Consider the following 23,964-nt stretch of genomic DNA (forward strand, 5'->3'; position numbering starts at 1 on the left):
AAAAATTCTAAAATCTGTCTCTTTAGCTCTACAAATTTGAAATTTTTAGAAGTTAATAACCAAGTCTAAATTAGTAACCTCCCCAAATTGCATTGCTGTGGCGTTAAAATTACTAAAGTTACACGTTTTTGGATAAAGAAAATATTATTTTGGGTTAATCCGCAAAATAAAAAATTCTTAAATCTGTCCCTTTTGCTCTACAAATTTGAAATTTGAAGAAGTTAATAACCAAGTCTAAATTAGTAATCTCCTCAAATTTCATTACTGTAGCGTTAAAATTACTAAAGTTGCACGTTTTTTGATAAAGAAAATATATTTTGGGTTAATCCAAAAAATAAAAAATTCTAAAATCTGTTTCCTTTGCTTTAGAAATTTGAAATTTGGAACAGTTAATGACCAAGTCTAAATTAGTAATTTCCTAAAATTTCATTACTGTGGCATTAAAATTACTAAAGTTACACGTTTAATAATATTTTTATTGATGAGTTCTTTTTAGATTAATTTTAGGTTCTTCTCTAGTTTCTCTAAATGTTAACGTTCTTTTAAGATTATAACTATAGACTATAACTACGAAGCACAGTTTTTGTTATTTTTTATCTAGTCATCCATGAGTTTTGCTCGCCCGGCATGTCGTGTTTATTAAACCATACGATAATAAATGTCAAAGTGACAGTTCAAAAGCAAAAAGAAAGCATTGTGATCCTGACATTTATGAGTAATGTCAAACATACCAGTGACATTGACGAGCAGAATTTTTTGCTCGCGACTGTAGAACTGTCAGTTTTGTTCTCGAACTAATTAAAAATTACAATCTTGCCTTTTTTTCATTTTGACAGCCATCAGTATGAATCAATAACACGAAATGCCGAGCAATGTTTCGCAGATGACTAGATAACAAATTTTCTTGCAAATTTAATGTCAAAATCAAAAGATGATGTCATAAACAAAAACATTTCCATTCGCAGTTGGCTTTGAGAAAAAAAAAACATGTAGCTAAAACCACCGCAGCAATTTTGACGTTTCGAAACCAAAAATTTCACGAATTTGACAGTTTATCGTGCAAGAAGCCGACACATGGCGTACTTAGATTAGACTAGAAATTTAATGACACCGTAAAAATGACATAAAAAATCGTGTTTTTAAGAATCGATCTGTAGAAAGTTGACTTATTCATTGATTTGAAGCTACAATAAGATGAATCAACTTCGGTTAGTAAGGTTTAAGGGAAAAAAAAGAGCGCCCCCGGGTGGGCTCGAACCACCAACCTTTCGGTTAACAGCCGAACGCGCTAGCCGATTGCGCCACGGAGGCAGATGTTCGAACTTCCCATTGTTGCGTATAATAACTAATTTATTGAGAAAACTCGGAAAATCGTTTCCTATTAAACTAATTAATTAATTGTTTTATTAAACGCTTAATAGGAGAAAATAAACGAGTTTCATTCAATAAATAACTGATTTTTTATTACCAACACTTAATTACATCAGAAGTTATTTTCCGTTCTTCTTTCCTTCAAAAAACTGAAAATTAAGATAAATAAAACGATAAGAAACATTCGAAAGTTTACTTTTTTAATCCCACAAAACGTGTCTTCATAGTTGTACACTTTCAGCGCCTTCTTGATCCAATTAGGCAACGCTTCTTTGGTCGCCGCTCTGTTGTACCGCTCATCTAACAACAAAATGGTCGCATAATCATTTCCATGTCTCACAGCTCTCCCAATTGATTGGTTTACAGCCTTCATGCACATCCCTTCGTAGAATTTTCTTCCCGATCCAGAACCCTCCGTCTTATCCAGAAACGCCATTTTTTCTTTCAAATCCGGTGCCGTAATATTTGCATATGGCATCCCGACCACGATGACGCATCTCCCTAAATCGTCGCTGAAGTTCAACCCTTCGCTCAACTTACCACCGACGACACTGAACAACAACGCGCGTCCCGTCTTCCTTATAGCATCCCCATAAGCCTTCAAGACTGAATCAACAGACGAGGAGTCTTGCGGCTCTCGGAACACGGCGCGTCCGAAAGACACGTCTTTGAGTTGCTGCCAGATCCAGTCTTCGTATTTGTAAGACGGGAAGAAGATGACAATCCCGCCAGGAACGACTCTACAAGTGTCTTCAATTATCCGTTTCATGCATTTTCCCTGGAAATGACAATCAGAGGAAGAATTGAGTTAAGACGGGTCGAACCATCGACATTCTTTGCTCGTAATTAAAGAGCAACTTCTCTTTCCCCGGCGCTTCCGTCACAACAATAGGCAAGATATTTTCAGTGGGAATTATATGATCACAAGAAAACTCCACAATACGATCGGCAGAAGCACCAGAATTGGTGAAAAGACGGTGTTTGAACTCGTCGCTCGGTTTCATTGTTCCGCCGGCGACGATCACGGAGCGTGCGGATTTCACGACGTCCTCGAAGTTCCTAGAAGGATTTAACAGGAGAAACTGGAGTTTCGACTTTGATTTGTCTGCGTGGCGATGAATGAAGATGCGACCATCGCTGTAGGAGTATGTTAGAGACTCCAAGAACGAAATTGTCGCAAGGAGAGGATTATTGAGCGAGAACTCCAAAGGGGGCCCCTCCTCCGTTTTAGCTCCCCCAAGAGTTGAAAGAAAGTCGCGGACTCCCTTCTTCGCCGGTTTTTCGATGATTTTTTGATCACACGGGTACTTGAGGGCGTACGTCCGGACCTGGAAACCGCGAATCAAGTCGGGATGTAGGCAACCAGTAATACCTTTTGCGCAACTCGACTGCTTTTGCAGAATTTGAGGAGTTTGAACATGTTGAAGTTGTCAATTTTCGCGGTGACTACGAAGTTTTCCACGGTGAAGCTGTCGAGGGTGGTTTTCTCCCCCTCCAGGAGCTGTTGGAGTTTGTTGATCACGAAGATCAACTGGTTGATTTGTAAGAGATTGAAGGAGGAGAAGCGCGTGTGGAAACGCTGCTTGTAACATTTGACTTGCAGAAGACTTTCTTGTAATTGCGCGTGAGTTACTTCCGAGTTGTGCATTTGAGCCATGGCCTCCAGGAGGTTGTGCGCTTCATCCACTATGACAATGTTGTCTTTGAGATCAATGCCTGCAAGTTACCATTAGCGCAGTTTCTGCAGACTGTTGCAAATTACCATTAGCTTCTCTTGTAGCTTTGTGGAGGATGGTATTGTAAGGAACTAGAATAATTTCAGCGTCCTCTGCAGCTAATCTGCTGGAGTAGTAAGGACAGGCGTTTAACTCTTTCCCGGTTTTGACCAAATCCTCCACATCAAGCACTTCAGTGAGTGTTAAGTCCTTCAAGTCTTCAATCGCGGAGGGTTTGTAGTAAGGACACCTTGAGGAATCACCTTTCTGTCTTTTGGCAGATCTGACTCCTCCACTTTTCTTCTGTTTGTCTAAACACCTCTCATTGATAAGAGAGTTGTTCTTCAACTTCTTTACATTGGGGTTTATACAGTACGTTTGTCTAGAAGCCAGAGACGCAACTCTTAAGTTTTTACCAAAAGGTGACTTGAGGATTTCACCAATAAACTGGCTGAGTTGAGAATGGGTTCTGCTACAAATAAAAATCTGCACAAATAAAGAAGATGAGGGGAGTTGGTGTTACTTTAGTGGGTTTGTACGTATTCCCCGTCTCTTCTTCAGGGTCTTCTTCAGTGTCTTCATTGACCTCAAGCACAATATCATCATCTTCTTCTGTCTGCTCCCTCTCCACAATCTTCACAGTCTTCATTCTCTTCTTCAAGATGTCAGTTTTCTTCTTCTTTAAACTCTCGAGCTTGGCATCATACTCATTGATCTTATTCCTCTGGATCTTCAGCTCGTTGATCCTCCGCCCCATTTCAATCTCCTGGGACTGTGCAGACAACCAATCTCCAGAGTCTGAAGAAAACTTACTTTTCTCCTTTTCCAGAGTGGTAATTTGAGAGTTTATCGTCTCTCTTTCAAGCTTGTTGTGGTCTTTAAGCCACCGAACAGCCCCACAGATAATACTGAGCGACTTTCCCTAAAAGAACGATTTTTGGGGGTGTTAAAACTGGTAAAACGCACCGTTCCTGTGGGACTCTCAAAGATCCCCAATTTCCTGCTTTCGAGCACCTCGTAGAGACACTTCATGAAGTCGTGTTGGATCGGGTAGGGCTGGAACGGAAAATCGAAGTCTTCAGGGGGGTTCATGGTGGTTTGAGGTTAAATTTTTCCCTCCAAAACGTGACGCGGAAATGCGACGATAGATGGCGCTGAATTTTTTAAAACCGATTTTTCTCTCCATTTATTGCCCTAACTTCTTGGTTTGTAGTCTGTGGGTAAATTTTAAAGTCTCTTCTTCGTTATGGATAAAGAAATTTGGTTCAAAGAGGGCGAAATACTAATTTTTCGTTCGCAGAAGTGATAGCAAGTTGCACCAATAGATGGCGCAAATTTTTTTAAAACTAATTTTTTTTGTCCATTTATTGCCGCAACTTTTTGGTATGTGGTTTGTGGGTAATTTTCAAGTGTCTTCTTCATTATGGATAAAAAATTTGGTTCAAAAAAGGCAAAATACTAATTTTTTGTTCGCAGAAGTGATAGCAAGTTGCACTAATAGATGGCGCTAATTTTTTTATCCATTTATTGTAGGTTTGTGGTCTGTGGGTGATTTTCAAGTGTCTTCTTCATTATGGATAAAAAATTTGGTTCAAAAGAGACAAAATACTAATTTTTCGTTCAAAAAAGTGATAGCAAATTGCACCAATAGATGGCGCAAAATTTTTTAAAACCGATTTTTTTATCCATTTCTTATCCTAACTTTTTGGTTTGTGGTCTGTGGGTGATTTTCAAGTGTCTTCTTCATTATGGATAAAAAATTTGGTTCAAAAGAGGCGAAATACTAATTTTTCGTTCGCAGAAGTGATAGCAAGTTGCACTAATAGATGGCGCTAATTTTTTTATCCATTTATTGTAGTACCTTCTTGGTTTGTGGCCTGTGGGTGATTTTCAAGTGTCTTCTTCATTATGGATAAAAAATTTGGTTCAAAAAAGGCGAAATACTAATTTTTCGTTCAAAAAAGTGATAGCAAATTGCACCAATAGATGGCGCAAAATTTTTTAAAACCGATTTTTTTATCCATTTCTTATCCTAACTTCTTGGTTTGTGGTCTGTGGGTGATTTTCAAGTGTCTTCTTTATTATGGATAAAAAATTTGGTTCAAAAGAGACGAAATATTGATTTTTCGTTCGCAGAAGTGATACCGAGTTGCACCAATAGATAGCGCTGCGATTGTTGGTGTAAAAAAATTCAAACTTTTGAAATGATTGCGATATTCGTGTTCCCTCCTTCTTAGCGAGTGGTTGACGAGTGTATAATTGTGGGTTTACCGCCCGGGCGCCCACACACGTTCCACTTTCTCTTTCCCGTCTTAAAAAAACAGTTTCGCTTCTTAAACATGCGTGAATTGTCTTTGCCCCTTTTTTGTCTTATTCTCATTCCGATAATACAATGCCAACCGAAGGTGAGACCTTTGTAAGATTTTAGTGTTATCAGCGCATTTTTTTAGCTGCACGTGGAAATTCTCTACGAGTCTTTGTGCCCCGACAGCCTCAACTTCATTACGCAACAGCTCCACCCGGTTTTTAAGGAATTATCGCCGTACGTCGACTTGAAATTGACTCCGTTTGGTAAAAGTGCGGTGAGTATTCGTTCGATGAACCCAAAAAGAGTAAAAAACCAGTCCGGCCAGCTCCAAAAACACGTTTTAACTGTTCCAGAGCGTGCAGAATGGAGCTCAGTTCGCCTGCCAGCACGGCCCCCAGGAATGCAAAGGGAATAGAATACAGTCGTGCGTCCTCAATGTCCTTCCAGACCAAAACCTCCAAGTTGACTACGCGAACTGCTTCATGATCTCGTTCAAAAAGGGGCAGGAGGAGTCCGGCCAAACGGTACTTTTCCCAAGTTTCCCGACAATAAATCGACGATGATTTTCAGTGCGCTGAAGCCGTTGGAGTCAACTTCGCCCACGTCGCTCAGTGTTACAATTCCGAGAGTGGTAAACAACTGCAGTTGTTGGCAGAGGAAGCCACGGCGAGAATCTCACCGAAATTTGTGCCGACGGTTCTTTACAACGGGGTAAGAATTTGGGGTGGTTTGTACAAAACTGAGGGAGTTTTCCAGGTCTTCAACCAACAACTCCAAGACGCGAGTCTCGTCGACTTCAGGAGGGTTGTCTGCACTCTGATCTCCGAAACACATCCAGAAGCTTGCAGGAATCCTTCAATTACCAGACTGTAACCTCAACTTAATTATTATATTCTGAATAAAAAAATAATAGAAGTCTTTACAACAAAAACTTAAAATCAAGTTTAATTGTTCTTGAAGCCATGTTCTGGGAAGTTAATACCGTGGTGATCACGTTTGGCCGATTGCTTCATGGAAAACGAACGGAACGAATCTTCTAAAACAAAAGTGTAACGTTTCGGAGTTGCGCACACAATTTTACCTAGTCTGCTGGCGGCTTTGGTGGACTTGGACGTGCCTTGCAGCGACGAGAAGCTCACCATTGACGATGCCTGTAAGATCGATTAAGAAAAAGAGTGAGGAAAAAACAATCTTACTGTAGAATCCGAGCTTCTTAGCGGCGGAAAACTCTCTTCGTTGGTGAGGTAACCTCCCTCGTCCGTCCTGCTTCTAGTCGAGTACTATAAACGAGCAATTTAACACAAGAAGAACCAAACGGAGGACTTACACTCCGGAAACCATCACCACTGCACACAGACGTGGCTCGAGACGTCATTTTAGACACAGGAGCGACTTTGGCGTTTGAAGGCACGTGGAAACCAGGGACTAGTTCTATGCGAAGATCTTCACAGCAGTCGTCACAGATTGTATAGGCAGTTCTGGTAACAATTGATTGGCTGCAGCAAACCGACAAGTCCGACATTTCGTGGAACTAAAATCAATTCATAACGATTTAGTCCAGGCAAAATAAACATGAACCTCGGAATAATTCGCTTAAGGCTGTTTTTTGGTGTGGACTTTCATTTTATTGTTCTAAACAAATTGTCAAAAGTCTAGGTCTAGGTGTGAAATATTTGAGCACTTCTTTGTACACAAAATGACAGAAGTGTGTTTCACATCTACACTATTTTTTGCACAAGGGTGAACAAGTCTAAAGTAGTAAAACTTCCAAATTGCAGAGTTGCAGGATAAAAATTGACAAAGTTACGGAATTTAAGTGAAAGTCATGAAAATTTTTAGTTCGTCTTCGAATAAAAAAAAAATCTAATAACTCTATTTCTTGCTCTAAAATTTTGAAATTTAGAGCAGTAAATTAGCAAGTCTAAAGTAGTAAAACCTCCAAATTTCACAGACTTAAAATGAAATCTGACAAAGTTACGGAATTTAAGCGAAAGTCATGAACATTTTTTGTTCGTCTTCGAAATAAATTTTTTAAAAACTTTTGAAATTTTTGTGTCTATTTTTTGTCAAGATTCAACTGCTGAATTGCAAGAAAACAAAACAGCAGAAATCTGCACGAATTAGTTATAATGCAGTTATAGAATTTCTATAAAATATTACATAGGCCAATGCGCTAAATATGCGCCACAATTTTCATTTTTCGCGCTGCCTCCCCTAGAAAGTTACAATTATTTATTTTATCTGCGTCAGCCCCCCAGTTAACAAAATTAATTGATTTTTATGTCAATCAATTGCGCCAATTATGCGCTATTATGCGCCACAATTTTCGTTTTTTGCGCTACCTCTCCTAGAAAATTACAATCATTTTTTTTACCCAATTGCGCCAATTAAAGTTTTTTTTGCGCTTCACTTTGAAACTCACAAAAACAGAGGTCCGTTAAGTTAGTCCCCCCAGTTATAGAATTTCTATAAAATATTACATAGGCCAATGCGCTAATTATGCACTATTATGCGCCACAATTTTCATTTTTTGCGCTACCTCCCCTAGAAAGTTACAATCATTTATTTTATCTGCGTCAGCCCCCCCAGTTAACAAAATTAATTGATTTTTATGTCAATCAACTGCGCCAATTATGCGCCACAATTTTAATTTTTTGCGCTGCCTCCCCTAAAAAGTTACAATCATTTATTTTATCTGCGTCAGTCCCCCCCCCCCCCCGTTAACAAAATTAATTGATTTTTATGTCAATCAACTGCGCCAATTATGCTCTATTATGCGCCACAATTTTCATTTTTTGCACTGCCTCCCCTAGAAAGTCACAATCATTTTTTTTATCTGCGTCAGCCCCTCCCAGTTAACAAAATTAATTGATTTTCATGTCAATCAATTGCGCCAATTATGCGCTATTTTGCGCCTTTTAATGATTCTTTGCCCTTTACTGAAAACCTTCAAAAACAGATTACTCTAGTTACTCACAACTCACAGCTCATAGTTGACGCAATTTTTTTTTTATCACCGATAGTTTTGGCTTCGCGACGCCTGAATATGTAATTTTTAGCTAATTGTGAGGGTTTGTAAAATCAACCCCTAATTTAATTTTTTTTCAATATAAATGTTTTAAAAATATCTCTGTTGTCATTTTAGATTTAATGCAAATTGTATATAAAATTTGAGGAAATAATGCTGTTTTATCACGTTAGTTTCCAATTTTATTACGTCAAAGTTGGGAACTGCGTTTACACCCATCTGTCAGCATCTTGTGTCCCAAATGACATCTATTCTTTGGCTCGTTTTAGATTGTAACAAAAGTCTTACTTGGTGAAATTGTCGCTTTGTCAATGTAAATTAACGATTTCTGGTGTCTATAAAGTGCAACATGCCCAAGTTAATCAAAATTGACCTTCATACTAGTGAATGAAGTGACTTATGAAATTTTGGTGTAAACATAGTTTGCCACTGCGCCGTCATAATTTTGAAATCTAACTTGATAAAACAGCGTTTTTTTGAAAATTTTACACGCAATCTGATTTAGATTTAAAATAACAACTCAATTATTTGTATCACAGTTATGTTAAAAAAAATTGAATTCGCGAAATCGCTAAAAATTATACTTAACCGACGTCAAACCAACCGTGATAAAAAAAAACAAATTCTTTCGTCAGCTTCTAGAGCTTTGTCAACTATAAGCGTGAGCAAATTTTCAAAATTTTATCTTTAAAATTAAAGACGATTTTGGGGGTGGACTCAAGTATGCCGGACCCTGTATAATTGCCATAATTGATTGACCAAAAAAATGGATTTATTTAACTGGAAAAGAAAGCTTGCGATTAACTATAAGAGTCTGTTTTTGTGAGTTTCAAAGTGAAGCGCAAAATTGGGTAAAAAAAAATGATTGTAACTTTCTAGGGGAGACAGCGCAAAAAATGAAAATTGTGGCGCATAATTAGCGCATTGGCCTATGTAATATTTTATAGAAATTCAATAACGGCGGGGGGGGGGGGGATTGCTAACTTAACGAACCCGAGAAATTCGAACAACGATTCATCGCTGATTTTTGCAGTTTTCTGGCTTGAATTCGCAAAGAAGAGCTCGAAAGCTACAAAACCATCAAATTTTATCATTCAACGGCTAAATTGCAAGAAAACAAACAGCAGAAATCTGCACGAATTCAACAGATTTCTTAGAGAAATTTACTTTTTTCGATGCAAAACGACGATTTCTCGCTGATTTTTGGCTTGAATTCGCAAAGAAGAGCTCGAAATCTACAATACCATCAATTTTTATCAAGATTCAACGGCTGACTTGCAAGAAAACAAAACAGCAGAAATCTGCACGAATTCATCAGATTTCTCGCTAATTTTTGCGGTTTTCTGGCTTGAATTCGCAAAGAAGAGCTCGAAATCTAGAATACCATCAATTTTTATCAAGATTCAACGGCTGAATTGCAAAAAAACAAACAGCAGAAATCTGGACGAATTCAACAGATTTCTTGGTGAAATTGGCATATTTCGATGAAAAACGACGATTTCTCGCTGATTTTTGCAGTTTTCTGGCTTGAATTTGCAAAGAAGAGCTCGAAATCTACATTACCATCAATTTTTATCAAGATTCAACCGCTGATTTGCAAAAAAAACAAAACAGCAAAAATCTGCACGAATTCATCTTATTTCATAGAGAAATTCGAACAGCGATTTCTCGCTGATTTTCGCAGTTTTCTGGCTTGAATTCGCAAAGAAGAGCTCGAAATCTACAAAACTGTCAAATTTTATCAAGATTCAACGGCTAAATTGCAAGAAAACAAACAACAGAAATCTGCACGAATTCATCAGATTTCTTAAGAGAAATTTGCTTTTTTCGATGCAAAACGACGATTTCCCGCTGATTTTTGCAGTTTTCTGGCTTGAATTTGCAAAGAAGAGCTCGAAATCTACATTACCATCAATTTTTATCAAGATTCAACCGCTGATTTGCAAAAAAACAAAACAGCAAAAATCTGCACGAATTCATCTTATTTCATAGAGAAATTCGAACGATTTCTCGCTGATTTTCGCAGTTTTCTGGCTTGAATTCGCAAAGAAGAGCTCGAAATCTACAAAACCATCAATTTTTATCAAGATTCAACGGCTAATTTTTTTTTTTTTAATAGACACATTTTTTGACCTACCGAGCACGAAATGTTCGTAGTATAGCAATATAGATCCTTCTCGAGTTGTCTGTAAGCGAAAGTTTCCGTAGGCCAAACGTTTTTCCCCGCCACCACGTTCTTGAGCGTGTAGAACAAAAACTGTAACTTGTAGACTTTAATTTCGTCGGGGTAGTTAAAATCTAGACGAAAGTTTTCCATGACGTTCCGAGTCATGTCTAGGATTTTCTCATCGGCGTAGAGTATCGGAATGGTGTGTTTCGGAGTGTACCGTTTCTAGAAACAAACGAGATAAAGCAAAAGTTACTTTTTCGTTAACTTGCAGTTACCAGAAAGTCTATCATATCTTTGAAGACTTCGTAAGTGTTGTTATGGCCATCGTTAACGAGCTCGATCATCTGGTGGGTTTCTTTGGAGTGAGCCATGGCGCCTCCTAAGTATCCCATTGGTAAATTACCTAGAGAATCACAATTATGATGGGAAATTTGCGATTGTATCTGTTATCCATACCAGGGTGTACTTCTTTGTGGAACACTTCTTCTATTCCGTTTCTGAGACTCATTGCAGCTATGGCAATTTCACAAATAAAATATCTATCTGGATTGTTACAGTACGTCAAATGGTTGATATGAACAATAAAAAACACCTGCTCAGGTAAATCTACAACAAAAAAATCAACGAATGTTAAGATTCGTAACGCTTTTACTTGACGAAAAGTGAGCTAATTTCAGAGTTTTGGTAATCTCGTTTTTCATTTCCTGTTCCTTAGAGAGCACTTCCTTTTCCTGTCTCTCAATTTCGTCAATTTCGTAACCGTCAGTGGTGAGTTTACTCGTTGTGTTGGTAAACTGCTCCCTGGCGTAGAGCGCCATTTGGTTGTAGGGCTCGCGCGCTTCTTTCGACATCGCCTGCGGAACAAAACGGGTCATTTTAACGGGAAAAATACATTGTACACGAGTGTAATACAACATTTTATCCAAAACTTTTTCGCAGGTGGAGATTCGACAACAATGACCAACTTATTAGCATTTAGAAAGCCATGACTGCGTTGTTCGTGACCCCGGGCCCCAACCGACCCTAATTCGTCCCTGAGAAAGTCATGGAAATGTAACATGACATTACTCTATTCTTATAAAGTAACTAGTTCAAATAAGGGGAAAAATAATGAAAACAAATAAATAAAATAAAGATTGAATATGTACGTAGCGATAAGAATGAGACTTGATGCGATCTAGACATCTGGACAAAAAGCAAAACAATATGGCAAAACAATGTTAAAAAACGTTGATAAAAACTGCTGAAATGTGAAGAAATCAAAACAGATTTCATATCTTCGTTTTGTATGATAAAAAAGCGATAATTTCATCGCAAAACTGTTAATATCCTGGTCGATATTTTATCGAAATATTATCAGAGGATGGAAATTCTGTCTGCAAGGGGGCCCCATTTAGTCACAGTAACAGCAACAAACCTACCGCCCATTTCGCCCCAGCGTAACTCTGCAGTTCTCCAGTGTTCATCTGTTTCCCCGCTTTCTGGTTCTGCTTGTCTCTGCATTCTAGGAAAAATTGCCAATAGCCACTTTTGGCCGGCTTCTTCTTTGGGGGCATCTTGCTTCAAAAGAAAATGAAAATTTAGGTTATGAAAGGCGTTTTACATACCTTGGTTTAATTATTTCGTCTTTCTAGACAAATTCGTCATGTAAAATTCAGCTAAAAGTGGAAAACAATCTGACCACCAACCAAACTAAACAAGGCACAAAAAACAGAGGTTAACAAGTTAGATGGACATGAAGTGGTGTCATCTATGCAAATGTCACAGAAGCTTTGCACGATATTTCAGACCCAAACCAATAATAGAGTGAAGACACAAACCGTTATCTTGAATTTCCTGACTACATTCTTTGGCTAGCTGTAGATTAAGAAAAACTAGACAGTATAATAAGAAATTAAAAGTTTTAGTGTCAAGATCGTTCAAATCTTACCTTCAGAAAAATAGCATGTAATATAGGCAACCAACAATACAGTTGTTTATCCTACAAGTTACAGTCGAATTTCGGTTCGTCGTCTCATAGTCCTCCTACAAATTAGTTGTGCGCCCTTATGTTTGAATTTTGCGTAAATATAATGACAACAATGTGGCGGTCTTAATTAAGCGACAAATAAACGAGAAGGACAGTTTTTACCGAGGTTTTGTAATGACCTTAATCCCTCATTTAATCAATTGAGCGCGGCGACTTGGAAGAGATGGTTGTGTTTGTGCATGTGCAGTAAAATAGTGCTGTTTTAGAATTTAAATTAAAAAGTAGGTGTTAATGAGTTTATTTGGACACAGTGCACACTTGTTTAAAGTCAGGCGTGTAGTTGATATATAGTAAATAGTTGCGAGTACTAGCAGATAGTCTACTTAAAGCCGCTTTAATTTTACATTTCGCATTTTCGTTTATTAGTTTAAACAATTTATAGGAAACACCCCGTTTATTCCCTTTTAATTTTCATGGTTTTGGGAATGCAGTGTCTTTGTTAGCGCGAACTATGTTTTGCGCAATAAGAAAAACAGTTAGGTAATCACGTAATCTTATTTAATTAGTTGGTCGGGGTGCAAATCAATTAGCAATTATCGTCTGAGCCTTACAGACAGCTACAATTTTTTGGGCAACGACGAAAAAGAATTAAGTAATCATGTCGTAATCATTTTTATTAGTCGATCGGAAGGACAGTTGAGCGGTAATTTTGAAATTGAATTGTTGCTGAGTACTAGTGATAGTTTCTTTAGAAACGTGGAGGTTTAGATACTTTTTCATTCATTGTTTTTAACAATTTTGCTTCTGTTTAAAGTTAAATGTGTTTAATTATAGTAGAATTTAATACTTACCAACTAAATCAGGTAAACTAAGAAGATCGTCTTAAAACACGAAATAGAAAACTCACTTTAACTCTTGTGAAAATGGTGAATGCGCCGGATTAATTAAAATAGAAAATTTCGCGCCTCCACCATCAAAACATGCACAACTTATACGAAAAAAACACAGGAATCGCCACTATCGACCAATCCCAACAGAGAACAAAAATACTGCCAACCTCAGAACGCCAACGTCACCAAAAAAACCCCAGAATATTACATAAGTGTCAAAATACGACCATAACCTAAAATGGTTGCGAACACCATAATTTCGCGACAACTGTGCAATTTGCGCCACTTTTCCTCCTTCAAGCGCAGTTTTACTGCCGGCAAAATTATCTACAATAAACAGGCGACAAGCTCACATGTTGCGGACGTTCCTGGACTCAGCAATGCCGTTGTCAATGTTCCCAATGAACTTGTAGGACCTGGGGCTGCCAAAAACACGTCCTACAAGAATCCCGAGTACTTCTGTTACGATAAGACGAGTTACTATGAGGCTGAAATAGAAATGGCGAAGTACCGGTGCCCCCAACCGTCAGCGAAACAGTACTATAAGCCCACATCACAATAATTCTATTTATTTGTTGTAAATATTAGATAATAAAGTTAGATTATGGTACTGAGGCACTTTTCTATTGTCTTGACGGAGTTTCTGTAGTTTTCCGATAGTTTTAAGTTGTTTAAGCAAACGGTACCACCTCCTCGGAATTGTTGGTGGTTCTGTTAAAAAAAGCAGTTTAAAGAAGTTGAGGGTTGAGACTCACCATTCTGTTGATGTCACCGATGCAGATCCAGGATGACTGGAGACTTACAGCCCATTTGGAGTGGTCTTCAGAGTCCGAGAATGAAATATTTTCGCCTTTTATGGAGAGAGTTTCAATGTTGAAAACACTACAAAAAATATTAAATTTGTTCCAAAATTCCACTCACTCACTTAATTGAGTTGGTACAGTTTGATGGGAGCCTCCCATCACCATTCAACCACGTCTCCGTCAACAAATCTGAAGTTAAACTTGGGGCGACCCAATCATGGTACAAATCCTTCCCAAACTTCCTCGACTTTGCAAAAGAGTGGAAGCTAGCCCCATTTAAGGTCGTAATGCTAATTTGATTGTACCACGGAGGTGTTTTGACGACAGCCCCCGAAGCAGCCTCCACAATCTTCCCCAGTTTCGTCTGTAGAACCTCAGAAATGTAACTCGCGTAAATCTGAGGCTCATTAAACTGGAGCTGCACCCCCACTTTGTTCAGATTTTTTAAATCTAAGGAAATACAGAGGAAACTTTGGCCTTCTTTGAGCCCAGTTTTGGGGTAACTGTACTGAGAAGTTAGCTCAAGAAAATGAGGGACTGAGTGGATTAGCCAGAAACCACCTTCTACGTCTGATAGAATGACCCCTTTAGTGTGCCCTTTTTCACTTTTGATGGGTTCATTCGGGGGCTGATCGTTGTAAAAGACGTAGGAAGCGTTCCGGGAAAAGAAGGGGGTGAGAGTTTTGGCTATGATTGACTGATTGTCGGAAATAGCGAAGTTTGAGAGCGTCCAATTGAGGTAATTTTCTGAGGTAACGTAGAGGTAACCAACGCCGGATTTTATCAACTCGTTATCGTGTTCTATTTTTGGGATTTTGTAGACTGTGAACCTAAAAGGAGGTATCAGTTTGAGCGGTTTTGGGGTCTTTTTTACCAGTCCACAGGTTCGTTATTCTCGTTTTTGCATTGCAGGCCTTCTGTGGCCACAAAATGGGCAAAAAGGAGTGAGAAAATTGCACAGAATGCAGTCACCATTATTAACTTCTTTTTTGGTAGTTCTGACGACGTTCTATTAATAGTTCTGATGACGTCTCATTAGTAGTGCTGATGACGTCTCATTGGTAGTGCTAATGACGTCCGATTAGCACCTACTTCTGATAACTGATTCTCGTGTGTGACAAACTAACTCATTGATAGCTCTGATGACGTGTCTCATTGGTAATTCTCATGGCATCTCATTAGTAGTTCTAATACCATCTCATTGGTAGTTCTGTAATGTCCCATGAGTAGTTTAGATGACGTGCTCTTGGTAGTTCAGATGGCGCCTTATTGTGGAAGTTACTTTTGGCCGTCACTGTATTAATTCGTATGATAAATAAGAAAATTTATTATAACAAAAACACTTTACATGGAACATTCATACTTGACCAGAATACAATAAAAGTTAACTTCACAATTAAGTATTTGTGTGTGAAATAACAAGCCACGATATAATAAAGTAAAATAAAAAAATCGGATACACCGCTAATACTTTTCTGCCAGGTTTCTGACTGTCCCCCAAAAACACCATTGAAGCTGAAATCATATTTTAATAACCCAAATTAAAACACCGTAAAATTACCGTAAGTTGCCCATGCAAATCCCATCATGGAGACTGTAAATCTCAGGAAAAACAACAAATTGGTCTGCTCAGCGATGAGAATTACCCTACAAATAATCAGTGCGATTGTTGTGGGTAAAAGACAGTACCCCAAAACACAGATACTTTGGAAGAAAGATCTGAAAATTAAATTAAGAAAAACGAAGAATTTAAAAGGGGAAATTACATGTTGCCTCCTAGCAACTTTGAGTTTAAAGTGACCACCATGGAACCTATCCACACTATGACAAAAACCTCCGCAAATTCAGGGCCCCCATCATTGGAATTGTCTGCAGTATTAGAGCCTTGTAGCACCCTGAAACACTCTACTTTATTTCTTTTGTTAATTTAAGACAGACGTACATTGCCATAAATGTGCACAGCATCAGAGGCCCCCACAAATCCCCTAAAAACTCAATTTTAGTCTCACACAAGTCAAAACTGAAGCTTACATTCTTTCAGTAAAGTCTTCTTCTCTTTTGGAAACAGCACATGTGCAAATTTGATTCCCACAGCCTTCAAATCCCGGAGCTAAAAAAACGAAAATAACACGTGTTCATTTTTTATAATCAAATTGGCTATGATTATGAGTGAAGTCATGTCTGAGAGTTCATGGTATGATCGTGACGACAGTTGAGCCACCAGTGCGCTTTTCTGTGTAACTCTAAAACACATTGTTTCGCAATTAAACGGCTCTAGAAGTTTTAATAAGAGACTAGAAACTTTGAGTTCAGAGATTCACAAAGTTGGCAGCTCTTAACCTCATAATTATAGTAAAGAAAAGACATGCGTCTAGTCACAGGTGGCTTGATCACAAATTAAGATTGAAACTCACTATCGTCTCTTTGATCGGTTCATCCAACGTGTTAAAATCGGGTTTACCCAACCCTTGGGTTTTGGCCCCTGGGATGGACATTTCGCCCTCGACAGCCCCGCCGACATCGTCAAACATCTAAAGAATAAAACAATGAGTCTAATTAACAAAACTAGATAATTGTACCTCTAATTTCGCGTCAGTCATTTAATTTCTTCTGTTTACAATTTACAATCATGACAGCTGTCAACGTAGACAGGTTTACAGAGCGCGTTTTTATCGACCCGGATGTGACCTACATAGCGCCAACTAGGCTACACATCTGGAACTAGTCTTCGAAGGTGTTATTTCAATTTCTTGCAAAAAATACGGGGAAAAGCACCAACTTAATACTTTCAACAGCTTGCTTAAGACGTTCGGCACTGTTAACTCATTGAAATTATTCAATTTTGGTACAACTGGCCCGGAATTGGGGTTTTAGTGTAGGCTGAAAAATCCACGTCCGACTATCTTCAGTTTCGCAGTATCGTATTTTGAACTTGACTGTTTATTTTGGTCCGTCAGAGGCCGCCACCATTACTGCGCGAAAATTTGAAGATGGTAACTTTCTCCGCGGAAGAAAATGTTGCAAGTGCATCTAGAGCATGTAATAGTTGCAGAAATTGATGAACTTTCTTTTATGGAGACTAAACACAATGGACAATATCGAGCTTGTTCACACAGTTTATAAATAAGAGTAAAATTTATTTTATTTCAGTCTCATTGTGACAATGTGGTATTTCTTAATCTCATGTTTTTTACTGGCGTCTCAAGCGAGATGCCAGAATGTCTCAACAACGAACGAAACTGCGTTAGAGTTTACGACGCAACCGTCGGCTCAAAGTCAGAATATTGAAAGAACTTCGACTAACTCAACAGAAAAAGGAAAATCCGAGTTTCGACCGAGCCCACAAGTGGAAACATTCTTGGAATACAACAAATTTCCGGTGCCTCCGGCGCTGCCAGAAGCTAAGCATTTCTCCTATAATTTTCCAGACAGACAGTGGCTTACGAGTAGTTTTACGACGGAACAGCCGTGGACAGCAAGAATAAAATTTCCGACAACTGCGACAACACCGACTAGTAATGAACGACCTTACCAGTTTTATAATGAGAAAGACTCCAAGAGTTATAGCATTCCGTCCAAGGCTGACACAGGGAAAATTCCGGTAAATGACTGGAGCAAATTCGCGGAGTATGAGAAGAAGAAAACTGTGCAGAAGAACCAATTTGATTTTACCGCTCCTGTGTATGGTAATAATCACAAAAGTAACTTTGAGTTTGGGGTGGAAAAACCGACGGGTCATGCGATGCAAGGGAATCCCTGGAAGAAAATTGTCAAGTTTTTAACGGCTTTTATTCCGATTGGTTTGTTGATCAGCGCTTTGACTCCGACTGTTATCACCGTGCAAAACGTCAATGGAACGTGAGTGTTAATGAAGTGGAAATCGGTTATAACCAACTGTGGTTTGTTATAATTGATTTGTATTCAATTTTCTCCAATAATAACAAAAATTCAGACTTTTTTGTCTTAAAAAATTTGTAATTTTGGTAATTTTGACGCTATGGCAATGAAATTTGAGGATTATATTAAACTAAACATGTTTATCACCTCCTCTAGATTAGAAGGTTGTAGACCAAAAGAGACAGTTTTTAGAAATTTTTAATTTGGAACCAAACTAAAAATTCCCATTTTTTTTAAATAAAAATTTGTAATTCTGGTAATTTTTACGCTGTGGCAATGAAATTTAAGGATTATATTAAACTAAACATGTTTATAACGTCCTCCAAATTTGAAAAATGTAGACCAAAGGAAACAGTTTTTAGAAATTTTTAATTTGGAAACAAACTAAAAAATCCCATTTTTTTAAATAAAAATTTGGAAATCTGGTAATTTTTACGCTGTGGCAACGAAATTTGGGGATTTTACTAGTTTGGACATGTTTATCACCTCTTCCAAATTAGAACGTTGTAGACCAAATGAGACAGTTTTTAGAAATTTTTATTTTAGAACCGAACTAAAAATTCTCATTTCTTTTAAATAAAAATTTGTAAATCTGGTAATTTTTACGCTATGGCAATGAAATTTGAGGATTATATTAAACTAAACATGTTTATCACCTCCTCCAGATTAGAAAGTTGTAGACCAAAGAAGACAGTTTTTAGAAATTTTTAATTTGGAATCAAACTAAAAATTCCCATTTTTTTAAATAAAAATTTGTAATTCTGGTAATTTTTACGCTGTGGCAATGAAATTTGAAGATTATATTAAACTAAACATGTTTATAACCTCCTCCAAATTTGAAAGATGTAGACCAGAGGAAACAGTTTTTAGAAATTTTTAATTTGGAACCAAACTAAAAAATCCCATTTTTTTTAAATAAAAATTTGGAAATCTGGTAATTTTTACGCTGTGGCAACGAAATTTGGGGATTTTATTAGTTTGGACATGTTTATCACCTCTTCCAAATTAGAACGTTGTAGACCAAATGAGACAGTTTTTAGAAATTTTTATTTTAGAACCGATCTAAAAATTCTCATTTTTTCTTTTAAATAAAAATTTGTAAATCTGGTAATTTTTACGTTATGGGAATGAAATTTGAGGATTATATTAAACTAAACATGTTTATCACCTCCTCCAGATTAGAAAGTTGTAGACCAAAGGAGACAGTTTTTAGAAATTTTTATTTTAGAACCGAACTAAAAATTCTCATTTTTTTTAAATAAAAATTTGTAATTCTGGTAATTTTTATGCTATGGCAATGAAATTTGAGGATTATATTAAACTAAACATGTTTATCACCTCTTCCAAATTAGAACGTTGTAGATCAAAGAAGACAGTTTTTAAAATTTTTTATTTTAGAACCGAACTAAAAATTCTCATTTTTTTTAAATAAAAATTTGTAAATCTGGTAATTTTTATGCTATGGCAATGAAATTTGAGGATTATATTAAACTAAACATGTTTATCACCTCCTCCAGATTAGAAAGTTGTAGACCAAAGAAGACAGTTTTTAGAAATTTTTAATTTGGAACCAATCTAAAAATTCCCATTTTTTTTAAATAAAAATTTGTAATTCTGGTAATTTTTACGCTGTGGCAATGAAATTTAAGGATTATATTAAACTAAACATGTTTATAACCTCCTCCAAATTTGAAAAGTGTAAACCAAAGGAAACAGTTTTTAGAAATTTTTAATTTGGAACCAAACTAAAAAATCCCATTTTTTTTAAATAAAAATTTGGAAATCTGGTAATTTTTACGCTGTGGCAACGAAATTTGGGGATTTTATTAGTTTGGACATGTTTATCACCTCTTCCAAATTAGAACGTTGTAGACCAAATGAGACAGTTTTTAGAAATTTTTATTTTAGAACCGAACTAAAAATTCTCATTTCTTTTAAATAAAAATTTGTAAATCTGGTAATTTTTACGTTATGGGAATGAAATTTGAGGATTATATTAAACTAAACATGTTTATCACCTCCTCCAGATTAGAAAGTTGTAGACCAAAGGAGACAGTTTTTAGAAATTTTTAATTTGGAACCAAACTAAAAATTCCCATTTTTTTTTAAATAAAAATTTGTAATTCTGGTAATTTTTACGCTGTGGCAATAAATTTGAGGATTATATTAAACTAAACATGTTTATAACCTCCTCCAAATTTGAAAGATGTAGACCAGAGGAAACAGTTTTTAGAAATTTTTAATTTGGAACCAAACTAATAACTCCCATTTTTTTTAAATAAAAATTTGGAAATCTGGTAATTTTTACGCTGTGGCAACGAAATTTGGGGATTTTACTAGTTTGAATACGTTTACTATCTTCGCCAAATTTGAAAGATGTAGACCAAAGGAAACAGTTTTTAGAAATTTTTATTTTAGAACCGAACTAAAAATTCCCATTTTTTTTAAATAAAAATTTGTAAATCTGGTAATTTTTACGATGTGACAATGAAATTCGGGGATTTTACTAATTTAAACATGTTTATCACCTTCTCCAAATTACAAAGTAGTAGACCAGAGGAAACAGTTTTTACAAAATTTTATTTTGCAACCGAACAAAAAATTTCCATTTTTTCTAAATAAACATTTGTAATTCTTGTAATTTTTACGCTGTAGCAATGAAATTTTGGGGTTTTACTTATTTAACCTTGTTTATCTGCTCCTTCAAATTAGAAAGTTGTAGACCAGTGGAGACAGTTTTTAGAATTTTTTATTTTGTAACTGAACCAAAAATTCCCTTTTTTTGAATTAAAATTTTGTAAGCTGGTAATTTTTACGATGTGACAATGAAATTTGGGGATTTTATTAATTTGAACATGTTTATTACCTCCTCCAAATTAGAAAGGTGTGTACCAAAGGAGACAGTTTTTAGAAATTTTTATTTTGTAACCGAACTGAAAGTTCTCATTTTTTTGGAATAAAAATTTGTAATTCTGGTAATTTTCACGCTGTGGCATTGAAATTTGGGGATTTTACTAATTTGAATATGTTTGTTACCTCCTTCAAATTAGAAAGTTGTAGACCAAAAGAGACAGTTTTTAGAAATTTTTATTTTGAAAACAAACTAGAAATTTCTATTTTTGGAATCATAATTTTGTTAATTATAATGCTACGCCAATAAAATTTGGAGCATTGACTAGTTGAAACATGTTTATTACGTCACCCAAATTTGAAAATTGCAGTGTAGAAAGGACAGTTTTTAGAAAATTTTCTCTTTTTAGACAATCGAGATCCCGAGCGGTGGACGCCAACAAAAAATTTCTTTCTTCTCTAAACTACTTCAACTCCGTGGGCTGCGAAGATCGGATTCTTTGTGAGCTGGTGCTAAGTGCTAGCTCTAGTCAGAATGCCGAACATCACGTCGAGAATTTATTAAATACTTTTACCCAAGAGTAAGTCGAGTTATGCGTTGGTGCACGATCTAATTGGTGTTTTAGAGGGAAAGCCGTTGAAAAAGCCGAAGAAATGAGAAAAATATTCGAAGCTGTTAAGAACCAAGACTGTCGACCTATAATCTGCAAGAATATGAAAGAAAACACGTAAAAAAAAGCGGCAAAATCTCTGACTAATTAAAATCAGCACACTTTTTCAACTAGACGGCGCATATTATGTATTTGTTACACCACAGTCTGAGATTTCGCCCAAATTGTAATGTAAGTGTGATAATTTCCAAAACCTGTTAATAAAAGTTATGAGTGACGAATTCCCCATTAAACCGTTCTGATCTGATTCGGTGGTAAAGCGGTCTAATAGCAGCAATTTGGCAAAGTCCCCCATTAAATCCGCCAGCCGTGCATAACAAAGATGCAATAATTGTCTAGAAAGTGACCACATGTCCTCGAAAGTAAAAAAATTAAACGTGATAAAGTAGGTAGGTATTCATCATCACTACAACTTTCCTGACATTCCTATGCAGCGGCTCCACTGTCCACAGCATTTTTCTCAAAATGTGACGAATTTCTAAACGCATCTGTCTTGGCCAGGCGATGATGAATGGCGATGCCTTTCGGATAATTGACGAGCAATTTTGCGCGCCGTCATAAAACACATGTTCGCAACTTTTTTTTTTTTTTTTTGGAACGATGTTTGATGTGCCGACATGGTTGGTAACCGTGTTGTTCCATTTCGAACGAGGTGAATGAAGTTTTAATTAAAAAAGATGGTTTAATTGGATAATGTATGGATATTTCGCTTGTTGGGGAAATTTCGAATTTGGTGTGTAAACAAAGTGTAATTTATTAGACAAACCCGGGGAACTTTCCTTTTTACATCCTGGAATCCTGAGATTTTTAGGCAAAACAAATCTCAGTGGCCGTTTTAGTTTTAATTATACTGTTCCTGCACTTGACACTCCATTTTCTAATGGTGCGTAATTAAGTTTAATCGCCGCAAAATTGGTACTTTACACCTGTTTTCACCTTTCCCATGTCAGTCAATAAAAATGGGATCATAAAACGTCTGCAAACTAATTATTTAATTATCGCAAATATCTTGGGATTTTTGTTGTTACTTTTTCGCCTGTTGGCAGCACTGGCACTATATTAATCAAAGGTGGCTTTACATTTTCGCACGTAGGTTTTAGCGAATTTCACTGATTGAAGGGTTGACGCATGAGCGTAGAATCAACTGGAGTCAAGGGGGCATAATTTAATTATTTGTGTGTTGGTAACAAAAAACACTGAACGAGTGCGATTTCTGTTGCGTCATGAACGAACACGAGCAACATGAATTGAAGCCACATTTTACACCATAAAAACTAATTTGTTAAATGGGAAAATATTGCTACATAAAACGTCAATGCCTCTAAGATAACTGTCATCTGTCAAATTTATTTTTTTTGATTTGACGGTTTGCCACTATCAGAAGAAGTTTTAGCCGTTTTTACAAAAGTGATCCATTATTGTGGTCAAAACAAACATTTCCATAACGCATTTTTCTAATTTGTGCAAAATTGTGTGATGTAATTTTTGTAGGCGCCAAATTTAAAATGCGGTTTTGTGATTGGTCGTTCAGCACAGTGCTGATTTTTTTAAACTCCTGCAATGTCAAACTAGAACTGTCATATTTGTCCAATTGTAGGAGCATCTGGAATAAACTTGTTTTTGTTATTTTCAGTGCAGATTCGCAGGTTTATTCATTATAACTTCATGCTAAAAAGAAAAAACGTACTTCAGACGTATACCAACTGAATTTTTAAAGCTCATAAGAATACTAAAAACGAACGGTTTTTATAATCTTTTTGATATTGACTGTAGTATAGTTCGTATAGTGAGAGTTTGAATGACAGAAAAGTCACTAAATCTACGTAATAACAAATGTACCATACGCGCGAAATTTAAAATAACAAAATAACCTCAGTTACTGACAACCCTGTCAACCCATTTCGCCTAGGAATTTAGTGTTTTTAGTGTATTTTGAGGCATAATTTGCTGCCAACCTATATGTCAACTGTCGAAATCTCCCACTCTCTCACCGGATGTAAAGTCCGTTTTTTTATTAAAAAACCACCAACACTGCACTCTCCCACCACTTTACAACCGGCAACGTCGTCGATGGTGACTTTTTGGTGATAAAATCAAATAGGTTAGTTGCCTAATTGACAATTTGATTACACAAAACGCCCTTTCAGGCTGTGCCGAGTCTTTTCACTATTAAATCCTTTAATCCAACAGGCTGTAAAAGAAACGTGTTTAACGGAAACACTGCCTAATTTTCAGAAATGTCAAAAATTTGACAACTATTTTCTCACCAAAAATCTCCCTAGGCAACGTTGC

The 23,964-nt window shown here is 36.7% G+C and overlaps 6 protein-coding genes and 1 non-coding gene across 10 annotated transcripts; 2 read left to right on the forward strand and 5 right to left on the reverse strand.

The window, feature by feature from the left end:
• Positions 1-1,237: 1,237 nt before the first annotated feature.
• On the reverse strand, positions 1,238-1,311 carry TRNAN-GUU (transfer RNA asparagine (anticodon GUU)). Its single transcript has one exon. It is a non-coding gene; the product is annotated as a tRNA-Asn (tRNA).
• A 141-nt stretch (positions 1,312-1,452) lies between these two features.
• On the reverse strand, positions 1,453-4,220 carry LOC148166490 (ATP-dependent DNA helicase DDX11-like). Its single transcript, XM_088048740.1, has 7 exons — positions 4,053-4,220; positions 3,610-4,008; positions 3,134-3,572; positions 2,744-3,087; positions 2,196-2,699; positions 1,568-2,149; positions 1,453-1,520 (listed from the first exon to the last, which is right to left on the reverse strand). Exons 1-7 carry the CDS (start codon positions 4,176-4,178, stop codon positions 1,491-1,493), a joined length of 2,424 nt encoding a protein of 807 aa, XP_087904866.1. The 5' UTR covers positions 4,179-4,220; the 3' UTR covers positions 1,453-1,490.
• A 1,041-nt stretch (positions 4,221-5,261) lies between these two features.
• LOC148166491 (GILT-like protein 1) lies at positions 5,262-6,325 on the forward strand. Its single transcript, XM_088049201.1, has 5 exons — positions 5,262-5,491; positions 5,537-5,668; positions 5,748-5,918; positions 5,965-6,105; positions 6,151-6,325. Exons 1-5 carry the CDS (start codon positions 5,426-5,428, stop codon positions 6,265-6,267), a joined length of 627 nt encoding a protein of 208 aa, XP_087905327.1. The 5' UTR covers positions 5,262-5,425; the 3' UTR covers positions 6,268-6,325.
• On the reverse strand, positions 6,131-12,347 carry LOC148166492 (protein maelstrom-like). Of its 4 annotated transcripts, XM_088049198.1 has the most exons (11): positions 12,200-12,347; positions 12,014-12,152; positions 11,245-11,446; positions 11,049-11,198; positions 10,868-10,995; positions 10,560-10,814; positions 6,722-6,925; positions 6,591-6,674; positions 6,476-6,545; positions 6,318-6,430; positions 6,131-6,261 (listed from the first exon to the last, which is right to left on the reverse strand). In XM_088049198.1, the coding sequence occupies exons 2-10, from the start codon at positions 12,146-12,148 to the stop codon at positions 6,339-6,341; spliced, it is 1,320 nt and encodes a 439-aa protein (XP_087905324.1). In that variant the 5' UTR covers positions 12,149-12,152; positions 12,200-12,347; the 3' UTR covers positions 6,131-6,261; positions 6,318-6,338. The 4 variants fall into 4 exon arrangements, with proteins under 4 accessions (XP_087905324.1, XP_087905325.1, XP_087905326.1 ...); XM_088049199.1 differs by lacking the exon at positions 6,131-6,261 and having other exon boundaries at positions 6,270-6,430; positions 12,014-12,148; XM_088049200.1 differs by lacking the exon at positions 6,131-6,261 and having other exon boundaries at positions 6,270-6,427.
• A 1,657-nt stretch (positions 12,348-14,004) lies between these two features.
• Positions 14,005-15,471, reverse strand: LOC148166493 (plancitoxin-1-like). The gene is made up of 4 exons (XM_088049113.1): positions 15,129-15,471; positions 14,377-15,084; positions 14,207-14,333; positions 14,005-14,162 (listed from the first exon to the last, which is right to left on the reverse strand). Exons 1-4 carry the CDS (start codon positions 15,227-15,229, stop codon positions 14,049-14,051), a joined length of 1,050 nt encoding a protein of 349 aa, XP_087905239.1. The 5' UTR covers positions 15,230-15,471; the 3' UTR covers positions 14,005-14,048.
• A 92-nt stretch (positions 15,472-15,563) lies between these two features.
• On the reverse strand, positions 15,564-16,938 carry LOC148166494 (protein YIPF6-like). The gene is made up of 7 exons (XM_088049114.1): positions 16,834-16,938; positions 16,669-16,785; positions 16,286-16,364; positions 16,197-16,239; positions 16,021-16,149; positions 15,816-15,973; positions 15,564-15,769 (listed from the first exon to the last, which is right to left on the reverse strand). The coding sequence occupies exons 1-7, from the start codon at positions 16,852-16,854 to the stop codon at positions 15,651-15,653; spliced, it is 666 nt and encodes a 221-aa protein (XP_087905240.1). The 5' UTR covers positions 16,855-16,938; the 3' UTR covers positions 15,564-15,650.
• Positions 16,939-17,408: 470 nt separating this feature from the next.
• LOC148166495 (uncharacterized) lies at positions 17,409-21,733 on the forward strand. The gene is made up of 3 exons (XM_088049264.1): positions 17,409-18,112; positions 21,412-21,582; positions 21,628-21,733. Exons 1-3 carry the CDS (start codon positions 17,418-17,420, stop codon positions 21,731-21,733), a joined length of 972 nt encoding a protein of 323 aa, XP_087905390.1. The 5' UTR covers positions 17,409-17,417.
• The last annotated feature ends 2,231 nt before the right edge of the window (positions 21,734-23,964 follow it).

Source organism: Gnatocerus cornutus, unplaced genomic scaffold (genome assembly GCF_029298725.1).
Source record: "Gnatocerus cornutus isolate USDA-ARS CGAHR unplaced genomic scaffold, icGnaCorn1.1 ctg00000023.1, whole genome shotgun sequence".
NCBI classification, from domain to species: domain Eukaryota; kingdom Metazoa; phylum Arthropoda; class Insecta; order Coleoptera; family Tenebrionidae; genus Gnatocerus; species Gnatocerus cornutus.